This window comes from Anopheles stephensi, chromosome 2 (assembly GCF_013141755.1).
Source record: "Anopheles stephensi strain Indian chromosome 2, UCI_ANSTEP_V1.0, whole genome shotgun sequence".
NCBI classification, from domain to species: Eukaryota; Metazoa; Arthropoda; class Insecta; order Diptera; family Culicidae; genus Anopheles; species Anopheles stephensi.
The window spans coordinates 65,021,091-65,039,820 of NC_050202.1; the positions used below are offsets into that span (position 1 = coordinate 65,021,091).

The window sequence follows — 18,730 nt, forward strand, 5'->3', positions numbered from 1 at the left end:
TCGTTTTTAATCCACCAGAGGCTCGGGGAGGTGAATTTGGGTATGTGCGTCCAGAGGTTAGGAAAAATCGTTTCGGGCACGGGTTTTCGGGACGGTTTAATGTAAATGAATGTTTATTCCATCGTCGGTGCGAGAATAAAAATCAGTGGCTCCCGAGCACGGTATAAGCGTGGACGCGTGGAAAGCAAAACAAACAAAACGGATTGCACGTATCCAGCTTCGAGCGCTAAACCCTCTTGATGTACTGCCTGTTGGATCTAGGACTGGTCCAATTTACTAGCGTTTATTTGTTCAATGTTCTAGAATGTGTGTTTATGTTAGTATAATAATATTACATCCATGTAGTTGATTGGCATAATAATAGGACAAAGTGGATTAGTGCTTGCCGAATTCTTTCGAGGAAATAGTTTCAGATATCTAAAACTCAAACATTCTAGATTCTGAAAAACCTTGTACGAGTTCCACACTATTTTACCCCATTTCAACTACTCGCACCTAAGAACCATTTCAAGGGTTAGCTCTAGCAAATAGAATCTGTTATTGCTCGTCCCAACACAACTGAGTGAAAAATTCTCGAAATACACTGATCTTGCTAGGTGCCTAAACGGAATCTCTAGGCCGCACTAAAGCCTTTCCCGGACTGACTGATTTGTATTGTGTGTAGATTTACGACACGTACAGCTTCTAACCGAATGATCGAGATCGTTTCACACATCTGGTGAATTTCAAGCAGTTGGGGTGGAGTCAGTTCTACGACACCTTCTTCACAGCAAACTCCCTTAGCGGAGTGATGGAAACATTGGGAGGATTAAAGAACGAGATTAAACGCGCACCTGGAGTGGCACCTGGAAAATAGATAAATAAACGATTTCACCTCTCGTTCGTCTCGCAGACCGGTTCATTAGCAGAGGCTAATGAACTAATTAGAAATTCTGCCTCGCCTACGCGGTATTTAAAATGCATCATATAAGCTGCTAGCTTGCTGGCTGGCTCGCTGTGTGTACGAGACTTAACGAAATTTCTCCGACCTGAATGGTGAATGAGGTTGTTTTTAACGTAGCTTACGGTGGAGTGTTATTTCACTACAGGGATAAAGCTTTCGATGGGCTTTGTACAACAGCTGCCATACAAACCCATAAAAAACATGATAAAAATCGCTTCTTACTGGTTTTATAAAACTCACTGTCTATGAGGTTAAGCTAACCAAGCGCTTCATCATGTGAAATAGACACATTTATTATGCACATGATCTGTTTGAATGCGTCACAGCACAGGGAAAACAGGTGCATTGTTACACCCGAATCAGATACCAGACGCCAGTAAAGTGCCCGTAGCTTATTCGCATGAAAATCACATCCACAATCGCATATATGCAGCCGTCGAAGCCGTTTGCTGCTCTACTCGCGGGAAACGATTGCGGTCGCATAATCGTCTCGGTGTTTTGCATCGAAGTGCATCTTTTGGATAGTCGTCGCCAACGTACCACTACCTTTCGGCAGCTGCCAATCATTCCCCCCTAACGCCCTGCGGAATGCGCCTTCACCTTCGTTGGTATTTCATAAACATTCCTTCAACTCCAAACTGTTCTACCCACTGTCGTTTCGCGTAGGTGCACTTTGGAGCGTTTGTGGGAATTTGAGCCACGGAACACACCACACTTCATAACATCACACACATACGGGCGGTGCGATTTGCAGCGTAGTTCTTTTACACCAAAAGTGAGCGACTGAGAAACCAATTTCCTACACATCACTCCGACCTGCAAAAACCGCCTGCTCGGTGGGAAGAAAATAAAATCCAATTTTATTCACTCGCCAACGGTGGTGTATGCGAGATGAAATTTCTCACCCTCAGCAATTGCCGGGTATTGATCACGTCGTGCAGTAGCCGACATTCGACTTATACTTCTTGATCGCACGGCATATGGTTTCGCTCACGTTTTTTCAGCCAGTGACCGGACAGTTCCGTCTTGCACACGGAATGCAAATTTTAAGCCATGTTGCAGGAAAGCCCTCTCCACCACCATTGAACCCACTTTTTCGCGTGTTTGTATTGTTTTTGGACGGCAGCTCGGTGCTGGATGTAAACAAAAATGTGCAAATGAATGTAACGCGGTAACGACGGTTGGGGACGTTTCGTGATGCAGGGCATTGAAAGCCCGGGCGAGAAAATTTGCACGCTACGATGGCGATGGCGTAAGTGCCGAAAAAGTTGTATCCCCGATACGGTGGGTAAGTTCAAAGATTTGCTAATCAAATTAATTAACATTCGCCAGCCAGAAAGATTGGCTGTATGCAACTACGATGCTTTGGTGGTGATGATGTGCTTTAACGTTCTTCTTCAACGAAAGCATCGACGTGAAGGAAAGTTGCTCGGTTGAATTTATTACCGAGCTCCAACTGGTTTGTTAGATATGTATCTAAATTAGATAGATAAAGTTATGCATATCTTAAGCGTTATGAGCTTTGCACCAACTTGGTCAACAAGCTTGATAATTAATGAAAAGCTTCGAGAATTTATGGAATCAAATTTAAAACGTTTATTTAAGTTATTTGCCCAAAGATTTATCCAGGTTTTTTTGAGATCATAATTTTTACGTTAATTGGTTCTCTAGCCATCATCCTCATTCTCTGTCATGCCTGACGACTGGATAATTGTTAGTTGAGTGACATAGAGCTGGCGGCGAGTCGGCCTGATTTACTGCCCTCTTTGAGCAGTTCTGACCAGCTGCAGTAATGCTCCTTCGACAAGCAGTGTAGTTCAATTTAACGATGACATCAAACAGCAATCGCGTAAAAGCGTATTTTAATTAAAACTATATTAAAGTAGTACTTACTCCGGTATCCTACCCTAATCGTAACATTGACTTGTAAAAAAACGACAGAGTCGAAAACATCAATTTGCTACTCCCAATGCTTAAAGTATTACTGCAATCGCCTCATTAGAACATTCTGCATCCATTCTCGCTGGTCTGGTACCTGATGCCGCGAACAAAACACCGCCAGGTTTTTGAAATTCATCCTCCTTTTTCCCAATTGCTATAATGGCTACAGTCAGCAAGAAACCAAAGCCCTACAACAAACGCAGCGAACCGATTATCAGCATACGCCCCGAGGGGTTTCGGCGGTCATCTGGCGCTATAAATATGCCAATAACCGTTACCTCCTAATGCTTCTGCAGCGTCCAACCACCGCATCCGATGGCTTCTTCACCGGTGGCTACCAGCATCGGTGTCACGTCACAACCGTCGTCAACCTGCTCAAGCCAAAGCTCTATCGCCGGGGAAACTCCGGTGCTCGGTTGCTTGATCACGCTAGAGCTCGATTCACTGCAACACTAGTCAGCTGGTCGCTGGTGAAACGATCAACCGCAGCGAGCATAAACCGGTCCCTTGGAACGTCTGGAATTCCGTTAAGCATTCCTTTAATCGCCATTCCGTCATCGTTATTGGAATCTGGATATAGCCGGTGTGTTAGTGTGTGGTTTGTTGCTTCTTCGCTCTACCTGCTCCAGAACACACGCTCGCCCCGATGTTTCATCATTTTCGTGTAGTGCTGTTTACTCCCGCGGTCACATAAGCTCTCATGTTTCCGACAGCGAGCAACTTGAACCGCTTTTTTGGTCTGGTGCGGTGCGCCACGTCGGTAGACACCCGGAACCGGAAAGAGATCCGATTTCCGGGCACAGTAGCGAATGAGTTTGCGCTTTTCGTTTTCCTTGCGCTGCTGTAACCGTACTGACCCATTTGGCCATTCTCGTGTGGAACAAAAATCCAACCTTATGTTTGGAGTACATTAAAAGCAGATCATCCTGGGTCGCTTGGGGTTTGCCAGCGCTGTGCTTTAGCTTCTGCCTTTTTATTTGCTGTAGAATAATGAAAATAACTCTCCCAAAAACCGAAAAAATTGCAGGAAAAAATATCGTTTAAGATTTTTTATTCACAGAATGCTGTCTAGCGTTTATACGCGATTGTACGATGTTATCGATTTGCATGCGCATAACATAAATTTCTATGCTGTACAGTAAATAAGATTTCCTACGGGTTAAACAATTTTGTAAATCTGTTTTCGTAGAAATCTTTCCTACTCTGCGCACCGATCGAGTAAGGTCGTTATTGTTCCGAGAACTGGCAATAGCCAATCAAGACGTCTCAAGTGGGCAGTAATGAAAGCGGAAGGAATATCTTCTTATTTTGTTTGCTTAATGGTCGATTCTTCAACTCAGTTCTACATCCGAATAGTTGCACCAGATAAAATACTAATTCTTAAAATGGAGGCTAAATTTCCTTGAAATCTTAAAGTCCTGATGCGGCAATATCCGCTCGGGTGCGTTTGCTTCCAGAAAAAACCCGCTTTATCTGCTATCGTTTTGAAGCTTGTGCACCGAGCGGCTGAGTTGAAAAGCCATATCCGTATCCGGACCGCACAATGTTCGCTTTGCTTCACTTTGACATGCAAAATGTACCGAGAGCGACCGTTTGAACTCAACACAACGATGATAAAGGCTTTCAATGGTCGTTCCAAGTAGCAAGTACTCGCTTTAGAACACTCACTGCGTTACCATAACAGTGAATAGTCGCCTGGGAAGTTTTAAGCGTTGTTCATGGAAGGCAATAAGCGTGACACGTGTCCAGACCAGCAGCTGGTTAAGGCTAAAACGAAGCACCGGAACAAAGCCGGCGTCACTGGTACTGATTTGGGGGTGGTATGCTCCTTGACAATTTGCCTGCTGATGCTGCTGATTCTGGGTAGGGACATGTGCCAGTTATCAACGGTTGTAGGCCGTAAAGACCTGACTGCATCTGGCAGCGATGAGCAAACGACACAATATAGCTTGAAATTGTGTTCATCGTGTAAGAGAAAGGATGAAGAATCCTTCAGCAAAAAAGTATGTTCCAAATGTGATAAAAAATTTAGCGAGTCCTCTGTGTCCTTGCTGTGCTTACATTCTGTGTGAACTCCACAAAAAAGTGCCCCTTTTCCCATTCCGGCACTCACGATGCCCATACGGGTGAATGACTCCCGAGGGAGTCATTTAAAAAGTTTACTAACATCATTTTCTTCTCAAAACCCACATCGCGCAAGAACGCGAGAAAACTTTTCATTGGCGCGCTGTGGGCGTTCTTTGCTTAACGTGACCTTGCTCAAAGAACCGTTGTCCCGTTGTGCTGCCGACATGCTTGCATGTAATCATAAATTTAATCATTGCCTCGAGAAAGTTTTGGGCTGGTGGAAATTTGTTCTCTCCGTTTTTTTTTTGTTTGCAGTTGATGTTAAAAATGCTTGTGCATGCTTTTAAATTGCTTTCAGTGTGCCCTGTTTTGTACGGGCATCTGTTACGCGGTTCGCTAGAATTGACAACAAACGAGCGCAAATTAATATCATGAATCGTTGCACCTACGCAGTGTAAATGAACGTCTACGTCCTTTTATGGCGTAGAAATGTGTGTATGATTTTTTACGAGCAGAATGAGGACGGATACGAATAGAACAGATGGCGGCAAATGAACCGTTCTGTTTGTGATCTTTTTTTAGCTGAAATCATATTTATTACCTTCTACTCACGTCCAAAATAGTACACCGGTCGAATGTGAGTAGCGTTATGATAGCTTGTACTAGATCCCTTCTTAAAGCTTCGCCCAGCTTCATTATCCCTTTTGCCCGGAGCACGTGCAATCCTCTGCTGTCCTTGCAGCTGCCAATCGCCAATGTTCTAATTTGCTTTCTCATTTTCTCCCTTTACCGTACCTTTGTCCTTTGGCAGGAGGTTTTTTATTTCAGCTTCCACAGCGCAGGAAGCTAATTTCCTCCATCGATCCACTTACCTCCCAGCAGTTTGTGGGGACAATCAATAATTGATTTTTGCTTCCTTGGCCTGGCTCTAGGAGACGGTGGGCGATGCGTACTTCTAATGAAACACCCAAAAAGCGCCACTGGCGCACAAATCGACAACCGAATACCGTCCGGGAATGGGTTTGTTCATTGGGTGTTTTTTTCGGCAGTCGCCGGCTTCGTTTAGCAGCAGTAAGCCAATGTTGGAAATTGAATCATGTATGGTAATTTTTTCCTTTTCCGTGATGTATTTGTTTTTGCATTCAGCTCAATTTGGGAAATTGGTAACCAAATATGCGTGAATTGACAGTAAAGTATGGGGTTTCGATGAAGGCACGCAGGCATCTTCATCGATTGTTTGCTTCACATTATTAAAGTAATCCATTGGCGTTAAGTTGTACGTGGATCGAATATGCTGAATCTCAAAAGCAAGAATTTACCGCCGAGATGTTGTGTCAAGAATCATCTCCATTATGTGACCATGTCCTAGCATGACGAGACGGTGTTTTCACTGTTCGCTAACCAGTGACAGAGATCTGTTCGTCACCATCTTCATATCAAGGAGGTTGTTTTAACCGCCTCAGTTGAGCGAGCGTTCGCTTTTAAACCATTAACGTTCGTTTCGATGATTGATCGCGTCAATAATTTGATCAGCAGTCACCAAAGAGAAAGAGAGATAGAGAGAGAGCGAACCTGGTTCCCTGTATCCCTCCATCGGTAGAGCTGATCGATAGTAAAAGTTTCCTTCCCCCACGACATTCGATCAAATGTTTTGCTTTCCAAACTTTTATAACAACACATGACGGTGACGGTGGTCCACACGGTGATGGCTGGTGATGGCCATACAGGGAGTAATATTTTTATTGGTGGAAGTTTGAAGTGGCCTCCTGCTCGGAAATTATGCCATTTGTTCCTTTCAGCCCACCACCACGAGAGCCGTTGAAAGCGGACGATCAGGTGACTCCATCATCGGGGGTTTTCTTTCCCGTCACAAAAGACGCGGTGAATGTGTAGATTGACAAGACAACACTAGCGCGAAGTAGGAAGTAGTGGCCAACGGTGGTTTTGTAGCTTCCGGTTTTGTAAATTGAAATCACCAAAGATTGTGTGAAAGATGGATGGCTCTAAAGCATCAACCAGCGCTAGTTGCATATGAAAAGCGTGCTGCGAGTGGGTTGTGCAAGCGAAATTGATGCCATTTTGTAAGGAAAAGTGAGAAAGCCACATTGCCACTATCATCTGAAAGCCCCAGCGCTCCAGCAGCAGTATCATCCCGTCACTCATCACTCCAAACACCTTTCAACGGGTTTGTTCGCTTCCGTCAACAGTCGACAGTAGTCGTGTCGTTGTACAAAGCAAAAAACAAGGGAATCATTTAGCAGGCAAACATAAAAGGCATGGTGAGAATTATGGAAATGATGAACTATCAGAAGAGGCAGCAAGCTTGTCAACAAGATTAGCTCACTGCACAAAGACCTTACCAGGGCGCACAAACAACCTTCATGGAATGGGTTTCTCGTGTTTTCTGTTGTTCGTGATGTTTTCTTCGCGATGTTGTCTGTTGCACGATGTCTACAAAGCATTATCTTTATATTAACTAATTTATTATACCTTTTTTGTTGTTATCACAATCTGCGCGTTATGAGCATGTGTTAACGGAGCGCAAAAAAAAAAATCAGGAAGGAAAAGTGCTTTACAGATCGGCTGTTTTTGCAATGAAAGTTACATCGAATCCCCGCCGTCCAATGTCAAGAGCGGCAGTTGGTTCGCTGTATCGAAGAAAAGCGATTATCAAATCGATTTTCTCCTTATGTTTTATTTCGCTTGTGCTAAGGTAAATCGAGCGGCGCGTGATGGAAGATTCAGGCGGTATATTTTATACTCCACGTGTAAGCAGGAAAACCCCCTGTTAATCAGCAAACCAGCAAACAGCTCCGAGAAGCGCATTTATTACACCAGTAAAACTTTCAATGTTGATTAAGATATTTATCACATTCGGCTGTGATGCACCGTTTGCTTGCTTGTTAGCGGTGCAACGTTTCTCCGGGACAATAACAGCTGATTGCGGACAGTACGCTGTCCAAATTCAAGCTTTCTCGCTATCTATCCAACGGTTTATTTTTAATGAAGTGTTATCATATGTTGAGAAAATTAAGATAAGCTAAATAAATTATGAATTTCTTTAATAATAATGAAAAAGGTTTTCTTCTCTCTTTTTTCAGCAATTTGAATCGCCGTTGTAACAACTTATCAGAAAAAACGACCACTTGTCGGTTCCATCCAGCCAAACGAACTGAATCCATCCGTCACAAAGTACAAACCAAGGCACATGCTGTGCACAACGAAACTGGAAACATCAGCGCAGAGTGATTCAGTAACTCATCTTGCATAAAATTTAATTAAAGCATGTACAACATGAGCGCGGCCAGCATTCTCGAGCTTCAAACGTGGATCGTGTACCAGCGCATCGCAGTCGAGTGTGCGAACTGTCTGTGTGAGTATCCCGCCTGGAACCGATTCCAATTTTCTACCTAAAGATTACAATCCCTCGGAAGGGATGAAGCTGCAAATAAGAGTTGAAGAATAAGGCCCTCGGTAAAAGCTCGGATAGCATTACTAGAAACCTCATCCCATACACACCCGGTATCCCGGGAACGGCGGAATTGTAGCTAAAAAGGGTTAATCAGGACCCGTCGGAATCGTTCCCCCCGTGTAATCCTCGTTGCAAGGTCTTGCTGGTCCTACAGCCAGGCTACAATTGGAAAGCCTTTAGCAACACATTTTCGGAAGCTTATGTGTTCGATACGGTCAAGCGTACTGGTGTCAACCAGGGGGACTGCTTTTGAAGATGGCCAAAGGAAAGCCTTAATCCTCTTACTGAAGCGTTGCCACGTGCGTAAACCATTTTCCGACGTCAGATAATGCATGACAGTGTCCTTTAAGCATTATGTTGTCGTACTGCCAACGCACATGGCTCATTTCGATTTGATGCTTATGAATGGTTTCACCTACGAAGCGATGCATGTCATAAGGTCATCATAAGGGTGTCCTCCAGAGGTGGTTTTATTGGCTATACCTTCTGAAAACTATTAGCTTATGCTATGAATGTATAATTAGCCGTCTGGAGGTTGGGAGGCCATAAAATATCCTTTCACTTGGCAGCAGCTTTCGGAGCGAAAATGATCGTAATGGAGCCGACGACCCACAGCATTACTTCTTCTTTGCTGCGGCGTAATAGATGGCAGATCAGCCTAATATCGCATGTTCAACGATAATAATTTCAACGGAAGGCGTTCCACTGGCTAGACTGGCTCGTCCGGCTACCTCTTTTTGGTTGTACCTCAGTTTGCTTTTAAGCTACAATTAGTTTGCTTTACTGGGTAATTATATGTTGAAATTTTTATGCTTTGCACTTGCTTATTTATTTGTTGCTTTTTTATCATCTTTCTTTAATTTTGTTTTCTCTTCTTTCTCTTTTTTCTTTTTTTTGCAGAAAATGTTTACTAAGTTCGTTTAAATTTTGATTTTCTTGTCAGTATTATCATTTGCATCGTAAGACGTGCCACAGCACATTATTTCCTGACAGTATTTTGGTTTGTACTGAGCAAGCGGATCCACAGATTAAGACAGACTGAACCACTATACCGTAGCATTTCACCACTTGCATAAATCTGTTGATTCTCCAGAATGATTGATACAGGTACGTAGAAATCGGCCACAAGCACACCCCGAAGTCGGTCAACCCGGTAACATTTGACCACAAAAGACAAATTACTGTAAACGCAAAACCACACACACCAATTCCCTTTATTGCTTATTGCTATTGGAGAAATAAACCACAAACACGGTACAATTGTTAGAAAGCGACAAACACCAATCATCTGATTTGTCGTTCAGTGATACCGCGGCGACAACAGGCATGACACATGCGTTTCGAATGGGAAATGAGTTTCTTCTGTAAATTGTGTACGATAACAGCAGACGAGAGGGACAAGCCTGTGTTTGCGTAGAAGATAGGAACGTCTGTTTGCAAGAAAGTGGTCTTAATGTACTCGAAGGCGTTTGTCGGACGACTCGGCCTCCACTCGGCGTCCGTTGGTTGCTTGCGACGCACCACCTCAACGTTCTAATCCCCATCTTTCATCCATTGCAGTTATGACGGATAATGCCTTCAAAGCGAAGGACATCGGGCTGCGGGCGCAGAAGAAAATCCTCTCCCGGATGGCAAGCAAAAATGTGGCGAAAGTATTCATCGACGGTACGACCGCATCCCTGCTGGACAATGTATACCGGCTGGTGAAAGTGCATGTGAGTAAACGAAACTTTGCTTCACAGAATATGGATCCCTTTTTATGTGACCCCCTCTGTTTGGCTTCTTTCCCGTACAGACTGGCAGCAAAAAGGCATCCTGTTCGAATTACGAAAATGTTTATAGGGTAGAAATGAATCATGATGAATTTGTAATGAACTCTAATTAATGCATAAGAATAAAGGACAATTGAATTCACACTCGCAAAGAAACCAGACGTGTTACATCTATCGCAAGACAATCACGATATCACATCCAGTAAATTCTCTACATTTTGGTCCTTCGAGCCGGATCGTGTGTCGTGACTTGTATCCTTGTACAATAGTGAATTAGGGCACTACGTGTTACCAATTCTCATCCAGTTTTGTGCAAGCCAGTTCCGGTTGTACTAGGCTTACGGTGTAGTACAATCATCGCCCCGCTATCAAGGGCACGAACATTGAGTATCCTACTCTACTGTGAAATTCACGATACCCATCCATCGTGAATTCCTTTCGAATCATCGCGTCTGTTCGTTTCAACATCCGTGTGTGGTCACTCTGCATCAAGAGATCGAAACATTCCCACGGAGTGTGCATGTATGTATATGCGTGTGAGTGTAACTTTCGTACATCGTTAGTGCTGTGCTCAGTGATAGAACAATATTGTGAACAATCATTATCACGGACCTTCCTGCCAGCCGATTACTAGTGTGTTTTTGTGTCATCCGTGCTCGCGTGTGAAAGTGAACCGCGTTCCGTCAACGCAGACTTCCGTGAACAATCGTCCTTCTCATCCGCTTTATATTTCGATAATTGTGTTAGTGGAAGCGTCGCTTCATCCAAGCTTCGGTCGACAACCTCATCACCATCGCGCGCCAATTTCATAGCGTCATCTCACCACCATCTTGTAAAGTAAAGGTGTTGTTACTACTGCAACCGTGCTAAGTGAATCGCGTACTTGGACCTGCGTACAATTTTGCATACAACAAAGCTTTCAGTGCGTATCGAGTGCGAAATATTTCATATGTCACTATGGACAAAAAACTTAAAAATGTGCTGTTGAAGAAAAGGCAATCCGAAGCATATATTGCGCGATTAGAGGATTTTATGTTGAGGTACGATGAAAATCAAGTCGATGAGTTGTCCACATGCCTAGAACAGTTGGACTCACATCATAATAGTTTCATAAACGCGATCGGGAAACTAGAGGAACTAGATGACAAAGAAGATACTATTGAAGCGTGCATCAACGATAGGTGTGATATGGACGAACGTTATAGAAAGTTGCGTGGTTTCTTCCTCAAACATAAACCAATGGAGAACCATACAGTGAACAATTCATTGCTGCTTTCGAGCACCGCAGCTCTAAACAGCTCAAGCACAGTGAACATTCGTCTTCCCAAAGTCGAGCTACCGACTTTCGACGGTGATGATACAAAGTGGTTGACTTTCAGAGATCGATTTGTTGCTATGATCGATTCTTCGCCCGAAATCCCACCGATCATGAAGCTGCAGTACTTGCTCGGTACCTTGAAAGGTGATGCTGCTCGGCCGTTCGAGCACACATCGTTGACGGCTGACAACTATGCCGTAACGTGGAAGATGCTACTGAAACGATACGACAACAAACGCATGTTGTGTCGCGAGTACTACCGGAGACTACATTTCCTTCCATCGGTGGACGGAACTAACGTGGATGACCTGGCCTCACTCGTGGACGAATTCACGAGAAACGTGAATGGACTTCGGAAACTGGATCAACCCGTGGATTCTTGGGACGTGCCGCTGATAAACATCCTGTTCTTAAAACTGGACTCCGAATCACTATTGGCTTGGGAACGACACTCGTCAACGTCGCCTCAAGATAAGTATTCGGAACTAATCAGTTTTTTACAGGACAGAGTTCGCATTCTACGATCAACACTCAACCTGGAAAGGAGCAAGGAGCTGGTTGCGATCACGGTGGCCGGGGTGAAACACAAGTCGAGTGCCGTGGTCAAAGGAACTACATCATCCCCATCACATCGTCGTTCGCAATCCTATGCTGTGACCACAGGGCGTGAGAAGACAGTCGCAGTGAAACCAACATCGTGTTCATTGGGTTGCTCGGACCGACACCCACTGCGCACGTGCCCAGCATTCGATAGAAAGTCGGTGAAGGATCGTCGGGACATTGTGGCAAAGCTGCGGTTGTGTTTCAACTGCCTGTCAATGGATCATCAGGTTCCTGAGTGCAATTCAAAATATTCGTGTCGGTTTTGCAACGCGCGTCACCATACACTGCTGCATATTACATCACCAGCACCAACAACCACACCTTTCGGTCAACCGAATTTTCCGGCAAAAATCAGCATGTCAGCACAATCAGATGAGGTCCAGGAAGGCGACATGGTATTACTAGAAACCGCCATAATCACCATTGTAGACGACCATGGCCAGCAAATCAAAGCACGAGCGCTGCTAGACTCCGGATCTACTTCAAACTTCATCACGGAGTCATTGGCTAAACGTCTGCAAACGCCGCAGAAAAGGGTCAACATCGTCATCACTGGCATTGGGCAAGCAGTACAGCAAGTTAAAAACTCTATCGTGGCTACTATTGAATCTCAAAATCAAGAATTCAGCACTAAAATGGAATTCTTTATTTTAAGGGCACCCACATCAGACATTCCTTCGGCTCCAATTGATGTTTCTTCATGGCAGGTTCCTGACGTTACACTGGCTGATCCAAATTACCACACTCCAAGCCAGATCGATGTGGTAATTGGTGGGGAGGCCTTCTGGGAACTGCATACAGGCCGCAAACGAGCACTTGGTCCAGGCAAACCATGGCTTATGGAAACACCGTTTGGATGGGTGGTTGCCGGAAATGCAACGCACAAGAAAACACCATCCAATAGGACTGCGTTATTGAGTGCCGCCATCGTATCAGAATCACTCGAAGCCATGATACAACGTTTTTGGGAGCTAGAAACTGTTGATGACGGACCAGCATTCTCAGTACAGGAAAATTACTGTGAGGAATACTACACATCAACAGTAAATCGAGAACCTTCGGGCAGGTACGTGGTCAGACTTCCCCGAAATTTTACTAACGGTGCAACCCTGGGTGCTTCACGAGAAATTGCGGATAGGCGCTTGCTGAGCGTAGAACGTCGATTGAGATCCAATCCTGAAATGGCGAAAGCTTACAGTGCATTCATGGAAGCATACGAAAACCTCGGTCACATGAAGAAGCTTCCCGAGCCTGTAGATGATACAATCGAACATTGTTACATACCGCACCACGCGGTCGTCAAAGATTCCAGTACCACTACCAAGGTTAAGGTAGTGTTTGATGCATCATGCAAGACCTCGTCCGGCTACTCCCTCAATGACACATTACTAGTAGGCCCGATTGTCCAAGAAGATCTGTTTTCCATCATCCTGAGATTCCGTACACATGCCATAGCTATAGCCGCTGATATCGAAAAAAATGTATCGCCAAATACTACATCACCCCGAAGATCGAAGTTTGCTACGCATACGATACAGAAAATCCACCACAGACCCAATCTCTACTTATGAACTGGCTACAGTAACGTATGGTACAGCATCAGCACCCTTTTTAGCCACCAGAACACTTCAACAAATTGCACGTGATCATCAGCAGAGCTTTCCTGATGCGGTCGATCCTGTTCTGCACGATTTCTATGTCGATGATCTTCTATCTGGAGCAAGCAATATCGCAGATGTGGTAAAAAAGATAACTCAGATAACTGCAATGCTGAATTCAGCAGGAATGGTGCTTAGAAAATGGGTATCAAACTGTCCAGAAGCATTAGAAGGCATTCCTGCAGAAAATATAGCAATACAATCCGTTCACGAGCTAGAAGATCACTCCGTCTCAACATTAGGCTTGGTTTGGGAGCCAAGAAACGACGCATTTCGGTTTCAAGTAGATTTACCACCTCCACCAATGTCGTTAACCAAGCGCCAAGCATTATCATTCATCGCGAAGATCTTCGATCCACTCGGGCTACTGGGGCCCACCATAATCATTTCAAAAATGTTTATGCAACGTCTATGGACTCTGAAGAGGAACGGAACGGCGTTAGATTGGGATAGCACGCTGCCACCACAGCTTCAGGAGGAGTGGAATCAATACCATCAAGGAATATTCCGATTGCGAGAGGTCCGAGTACCTCGATTCGTCTCACTGGTGCAAGCACGTAGCGTTCAACTACACATGTTTGCAGACGCATCACAGTCAGCTTATGGAACGTGCGGGTACATTCGTGCAGAAACGAAGGAGTATGTTTCAGTACAACTAATAACGGCAAAATCTAAAGTCGTATCGTTGACAAATACGCATTCAATAGCAAGATTGGAACTTTGTGCCGCAAGGTTAGCCACACAACTCTACAAGAAGATCATCAACGCAACGAGATTCAACATCAAGGTGTATTTCTGGACTGATTCCACCACGGTACTATACTGGTTGCAATCACTGCCGAGTCGCTGGAAACCGTTTGTGGCTAATCATGTTGCACAGATTCAACGGGACACCGACGGTATGAGCTGGAAGCACGTCCCTGGAAGGGACAATCCTGCAGACGATATCTCACGTGGTGTACAGGCTGAGGATCTGATCAATCGACACCGGTGGTGGAACGGGCCACATTGGTTGGCACAAAATGAAAGCAATTGGCCAACGTTTATTCCGTCTAACGATGAAGGTGAATTGGCAGATGAAGAGCGGAAGGCTGCTCAACCCATCACTTGCACCACTATCGCACGAGCCTTCTCCAACACACTCTTCGCTAGGTATTCAAGTTACCACAAACTTCGCCGTGTGGTAGCATACATATTCAAATACGTGCGGTGCCTGAGAACCAAGGCATATTCTTCACAACATCCAAAGGGGTGTCGTGCCGAAAACAAACGAGATGTAGCTGATACAGATATCGTCCAAGCAACCATCACAACTGAAGATCTTTATCAAGCCGAAATCGCCCTATGTAAACTCGCCCAACAAGATACGTTCGACGACGAAATCCACGCCTTAACAACAGGAAGACAGGTATCCCGAGCATCAAGACTGAAGTGGCTGAGACCATATTTGGACGAAACAGGAGTGCTTCGGGTTGGTGGCCGGCTGGGCAACATGACAGCATCGCATTCGGTTAAACATCCCATCGTGTTAACTGCCGCCCATCCTATGGCAGTTCTCTTAGCAACAGCATATCACCTCCGGTTATTACATGCCGGACCGCAACTTTTGCTAGCAACGCTCCGACAACGATTTTGGGTGATAGGAGGAAGAAGTCTAGTGAAATCAATCTACCATCGCTGTCTTCAATGCTTCAAGGCCAAACCAACATTAGTCCAACAAAGTGTTGCAGATCTACCGGAGTCAAGAGTGACCCCAACCAGAGCATTCTCCGTTTGCGGCGTTGACTACTGTGGGCCATTATTAATCAAATCAAATGTTCGGAATCGCGGTCCAAGCAAGGCGTATATTGCAATTTTCGTCTGTTTCTCAACCAGAGCTGTACATATTGAATTGGTGAGCGATTTGACAACAACCGCATTTCTATCAGCACTTCGTCGCTTCGTAGCACGCAGAGGAATGGTGAAGGAGCTGCACTCAGATAACGCTACAACGTTTAAAGGAGCAGCAAATGAACTACATCGTATCTACAAAATGCTGAAGCAGAATGAGGAAGATCGTAAATCCATCTTCAATTGGTGTGCGGAGAACGGCATGATATGGCGTTTCATACCACCGCGAGCTCCCCACTTCGGCGGGCTCTGGGAAGCAGCGGTCAAATCAGCGAAACATCATTTACTGCGAACCATAGGGACAACAAGTATAACCTACGAAAATATGCTTACATTGTTAACACAGATCGAATCCTGTTTAAACTCGCGACCCTTAGTTCCAATGTCAGAAGATCCGTGTGATCTTGAAGTGCTCACACCAGGCCATTTCCTCATCGGAGGTAACATGCAATCTGTTCCCGATATTGATTACACTAACATTGCGTCTAATCGTTTAAACGAGTATCAGTTAGTGCAACGCTATGTACGATCTATTTGGCAACGATGGCAAAGGGAATATACACAACAATTACAAGCACGATCGTCGTTCGGTAGCAGGTCAGTAGTTGAGCTTAAAGAAAATCAGTTAGTCCTTATACGAGAAGATAATGCTCATCCCACCGAGTGGCCAAAGGGGCGCATTGTTAAACTCCATCCCGGCAAGGACGACGTCATCCGTGTCGTCACTTTACGAACGGCACCTGACAAGTACATCGTGCGACCGACAGCACGACTAGCATTGTTACCTACTACCTCACCTGAATAATAATTCGAACACGTTTGTTTATTAATTACTCTAAAGAATTTCATTCTTGGTGGCCGGAATGTTCGAATTACGAAAATGTTTATAGGGTAGAAATGAATCATGATGAATTTGTAATGAACTCTAATTAATGCATAAGAATAAAGGACAATTGAATTCACACTCGCAAAGAAACCAGACGTGTTACATCTATCGCAAGACAATCACGATATCACATCCAGTAAATTCTCTACAGATGCCGAACGGTTGGTCAAGAACATTATCAAAATCGTGATCAAAATAGCAGTGCTGCATCGCAACGGACAGCTAAACGCGGACGAGCTGCGGCAAGCGGACCGCTTCCGGTCCAAGTTCCAAACGCTTCAGATGGCGATCCTGTCCTTCTACGAGGTGGACTACAGCTTCGACCTGAACTATCTGCAGAAGTCGCTCGCAGACTGCCGGAATCTGCTGCGGTCGTGCGTGGTGCGCCACCTGACGGACAAATCGCTCGGTCGCATCGACGAGGTGTTTGACACGTTCACGGACTCCGCCCTGCTCGAGACGGCCTTCCGGCAAGACTCGCCGTACCGGGAAATCATGGACAAGATCGTGGTCGATCTTAACAAAGCGATGGAGAATGGTGATATTTAATGCGGCCATTGCGCGTTGCTTTGCGGCATCCGTCTAGCAAATGGACAGGGATGTGAAACAGATGTCTTTCATCTGCTGCCAGTGTGGAAAGAAACCCCGAGCTCGATTAGAGGCCAGTGAAAAATGCACATCTTGCACGAGCACCGCAAGGCTTTAGATTTCTCCTTCAGAGCAGCAGCAGGTCTGAGCAGTATCTGCCAGCCTACACTCATACAACTGCCACTTGTCGGATGGGGACGGCTAAAAGATACACCAAACAAGCAAGGAAGTAGCACTATTTCAATCCCAAATCGAAAAACAAGTCACAAACACACATTACGCGTGGGGAGAATGGGGGAATGGGCGGCAACCAAGCTAAATCATTTCAGCTTTTATTTAATGCAACGATCGTGTTTTAAGTTAAGTTACGAATAGCTACGTAGTCATACAAAGGTACGCTAAGGCCGGTGAACATGGCGTGCAGCCATTACTGCACAGAATATGAGTAGATTGTAAGTGATGCGCCGAACAAGCAAGAAAACTCGAACATTGTACTCTGGGGTCATGTCCATATCAATTACGCCGATTACTTGAAGCAAAGGGGAACTTCTCAGTAGCTATGGAAACATGAATTATTACACTCCACGCCACTCTCTTCACTTTACGCACCAAAACGAAACAAACACAACGTGTAACACTGCTTCTGACACGGGAAACACGTCCATATCTCGCTCATAGGAGGAACACGAAGGAGGAACTTATACCCCTACTGTACCGACTCTACATGCAAAAACCACACCGAAAGGACCACTTTTGATGAACACTTTTCTCACTGCGGCAAGAAAAATCTATTCCCGTATCTTTCTATAGCAATATTAAAAAGCGTATCACAAAGCACAACACGTAGCTGAACGAGATCTGAAAGAAAACTACCCAAAACTACCCAAATCCGGCAAGTGAACCACGAATGTATTACAGAACACACACAAAACTGACACTCTACTTGTAGTAGAGTAGATACCCTAGCATGAGAGTGTACCGACACAGGATAAAAGGATTGTTGAATGTTTTTCCTAGCGAATCGTGTTGTTGTTTGAGCGATATTGAATGTTACTTATCGAAATGGTATGGAAAGCTGACTTAGGGACGACAGAGTACCGCTACCTACACTCTGACGTTAACGGTAGAAAGGCGCGCTTGTGTGAAGGGAAGCAAAACAGTTGATATTAATGGAAATAAAAACCGACGATATTTTGAATGGGCACCTAAAGAAGTGTTGATTAACTCTGTTCTTTCTACATAAAACCCGAACTATTAGTTAATTTGTAGATTTAATATGTATCGTAGAGCAAAAGAGAAGAAATTTGGCTCTCACCATTCATTTGTTTGGGGTTTGAATGAAATAATTCAAGCACGTGGTTGAAATATTTCACAACATCGACTTTCAAATGAAAAGTCGACAATGGATGGATTTCATGTTCGCAATCAATTGCGCGGGAATCGTATTTTACAACAAAATAGGAATCAAAAAAGCTTTAAAGTTTATATTATTTTATTTAAAAAAATGTATTAAACATTTGCATTCAATGTTATAATTAAATGTTTTATGTTATTTTGGAAAAAAAACAAGCAACACCATATGAAGAATCAGT

The 18,730-nt window shown here is 44.5% G+C and overlaps 1 protein-coding gene across 13 annotated transcripts in view; it reads left to right on the plus strand.

The window, feature by feature from the left end:
* The window catches only part of LOC118505304 (tumor necrosis factor alpha-induced protein 8-like protein), a 33,937-nt gene extending 15,589 nt beyond the window's left edge, over window positions 1–18,348 (plus strand). For 5 of the 13 annotated variants that reach the window (XM_036040928.1, XM_036040927.1, XM_036040931.1 and 2 more), the window contains exons 3-6: window positions 8,053–8,324; window positions 9,984–10,138; window positions 10,219–10,233; window positions 16,701–18,348. In XM_036040928.1, the coding sequence (XP_035896821.1) occupies window positions 8,237–8,324; window positions 9,984–10,138; window positions 10,219–10,233; window positions 16,701–17,099 (657 nt within the window). In that variant the 5' untranslated portion in view covers window positions 8,053–8,236 and the 3' untranslated portion in view covers window positions 17,100–18,348. Of the gene's footprint in view, window positions 1–8,030; window positions 8,325–8,363; window positions 9,211–9,323; window positions 9,531–9,983; window positions 10,139–10,218; window positions 10,235–16,700 lie in introns of those variants that run through there. The other 8 variants (XR_004905407.1, XM_036040924.1, XM_036040926.1 and 5 more) reach the window with 6 other exon arrangements.
* Window positions 18,349–18,730: the final 382 nt, after the last annotated feature.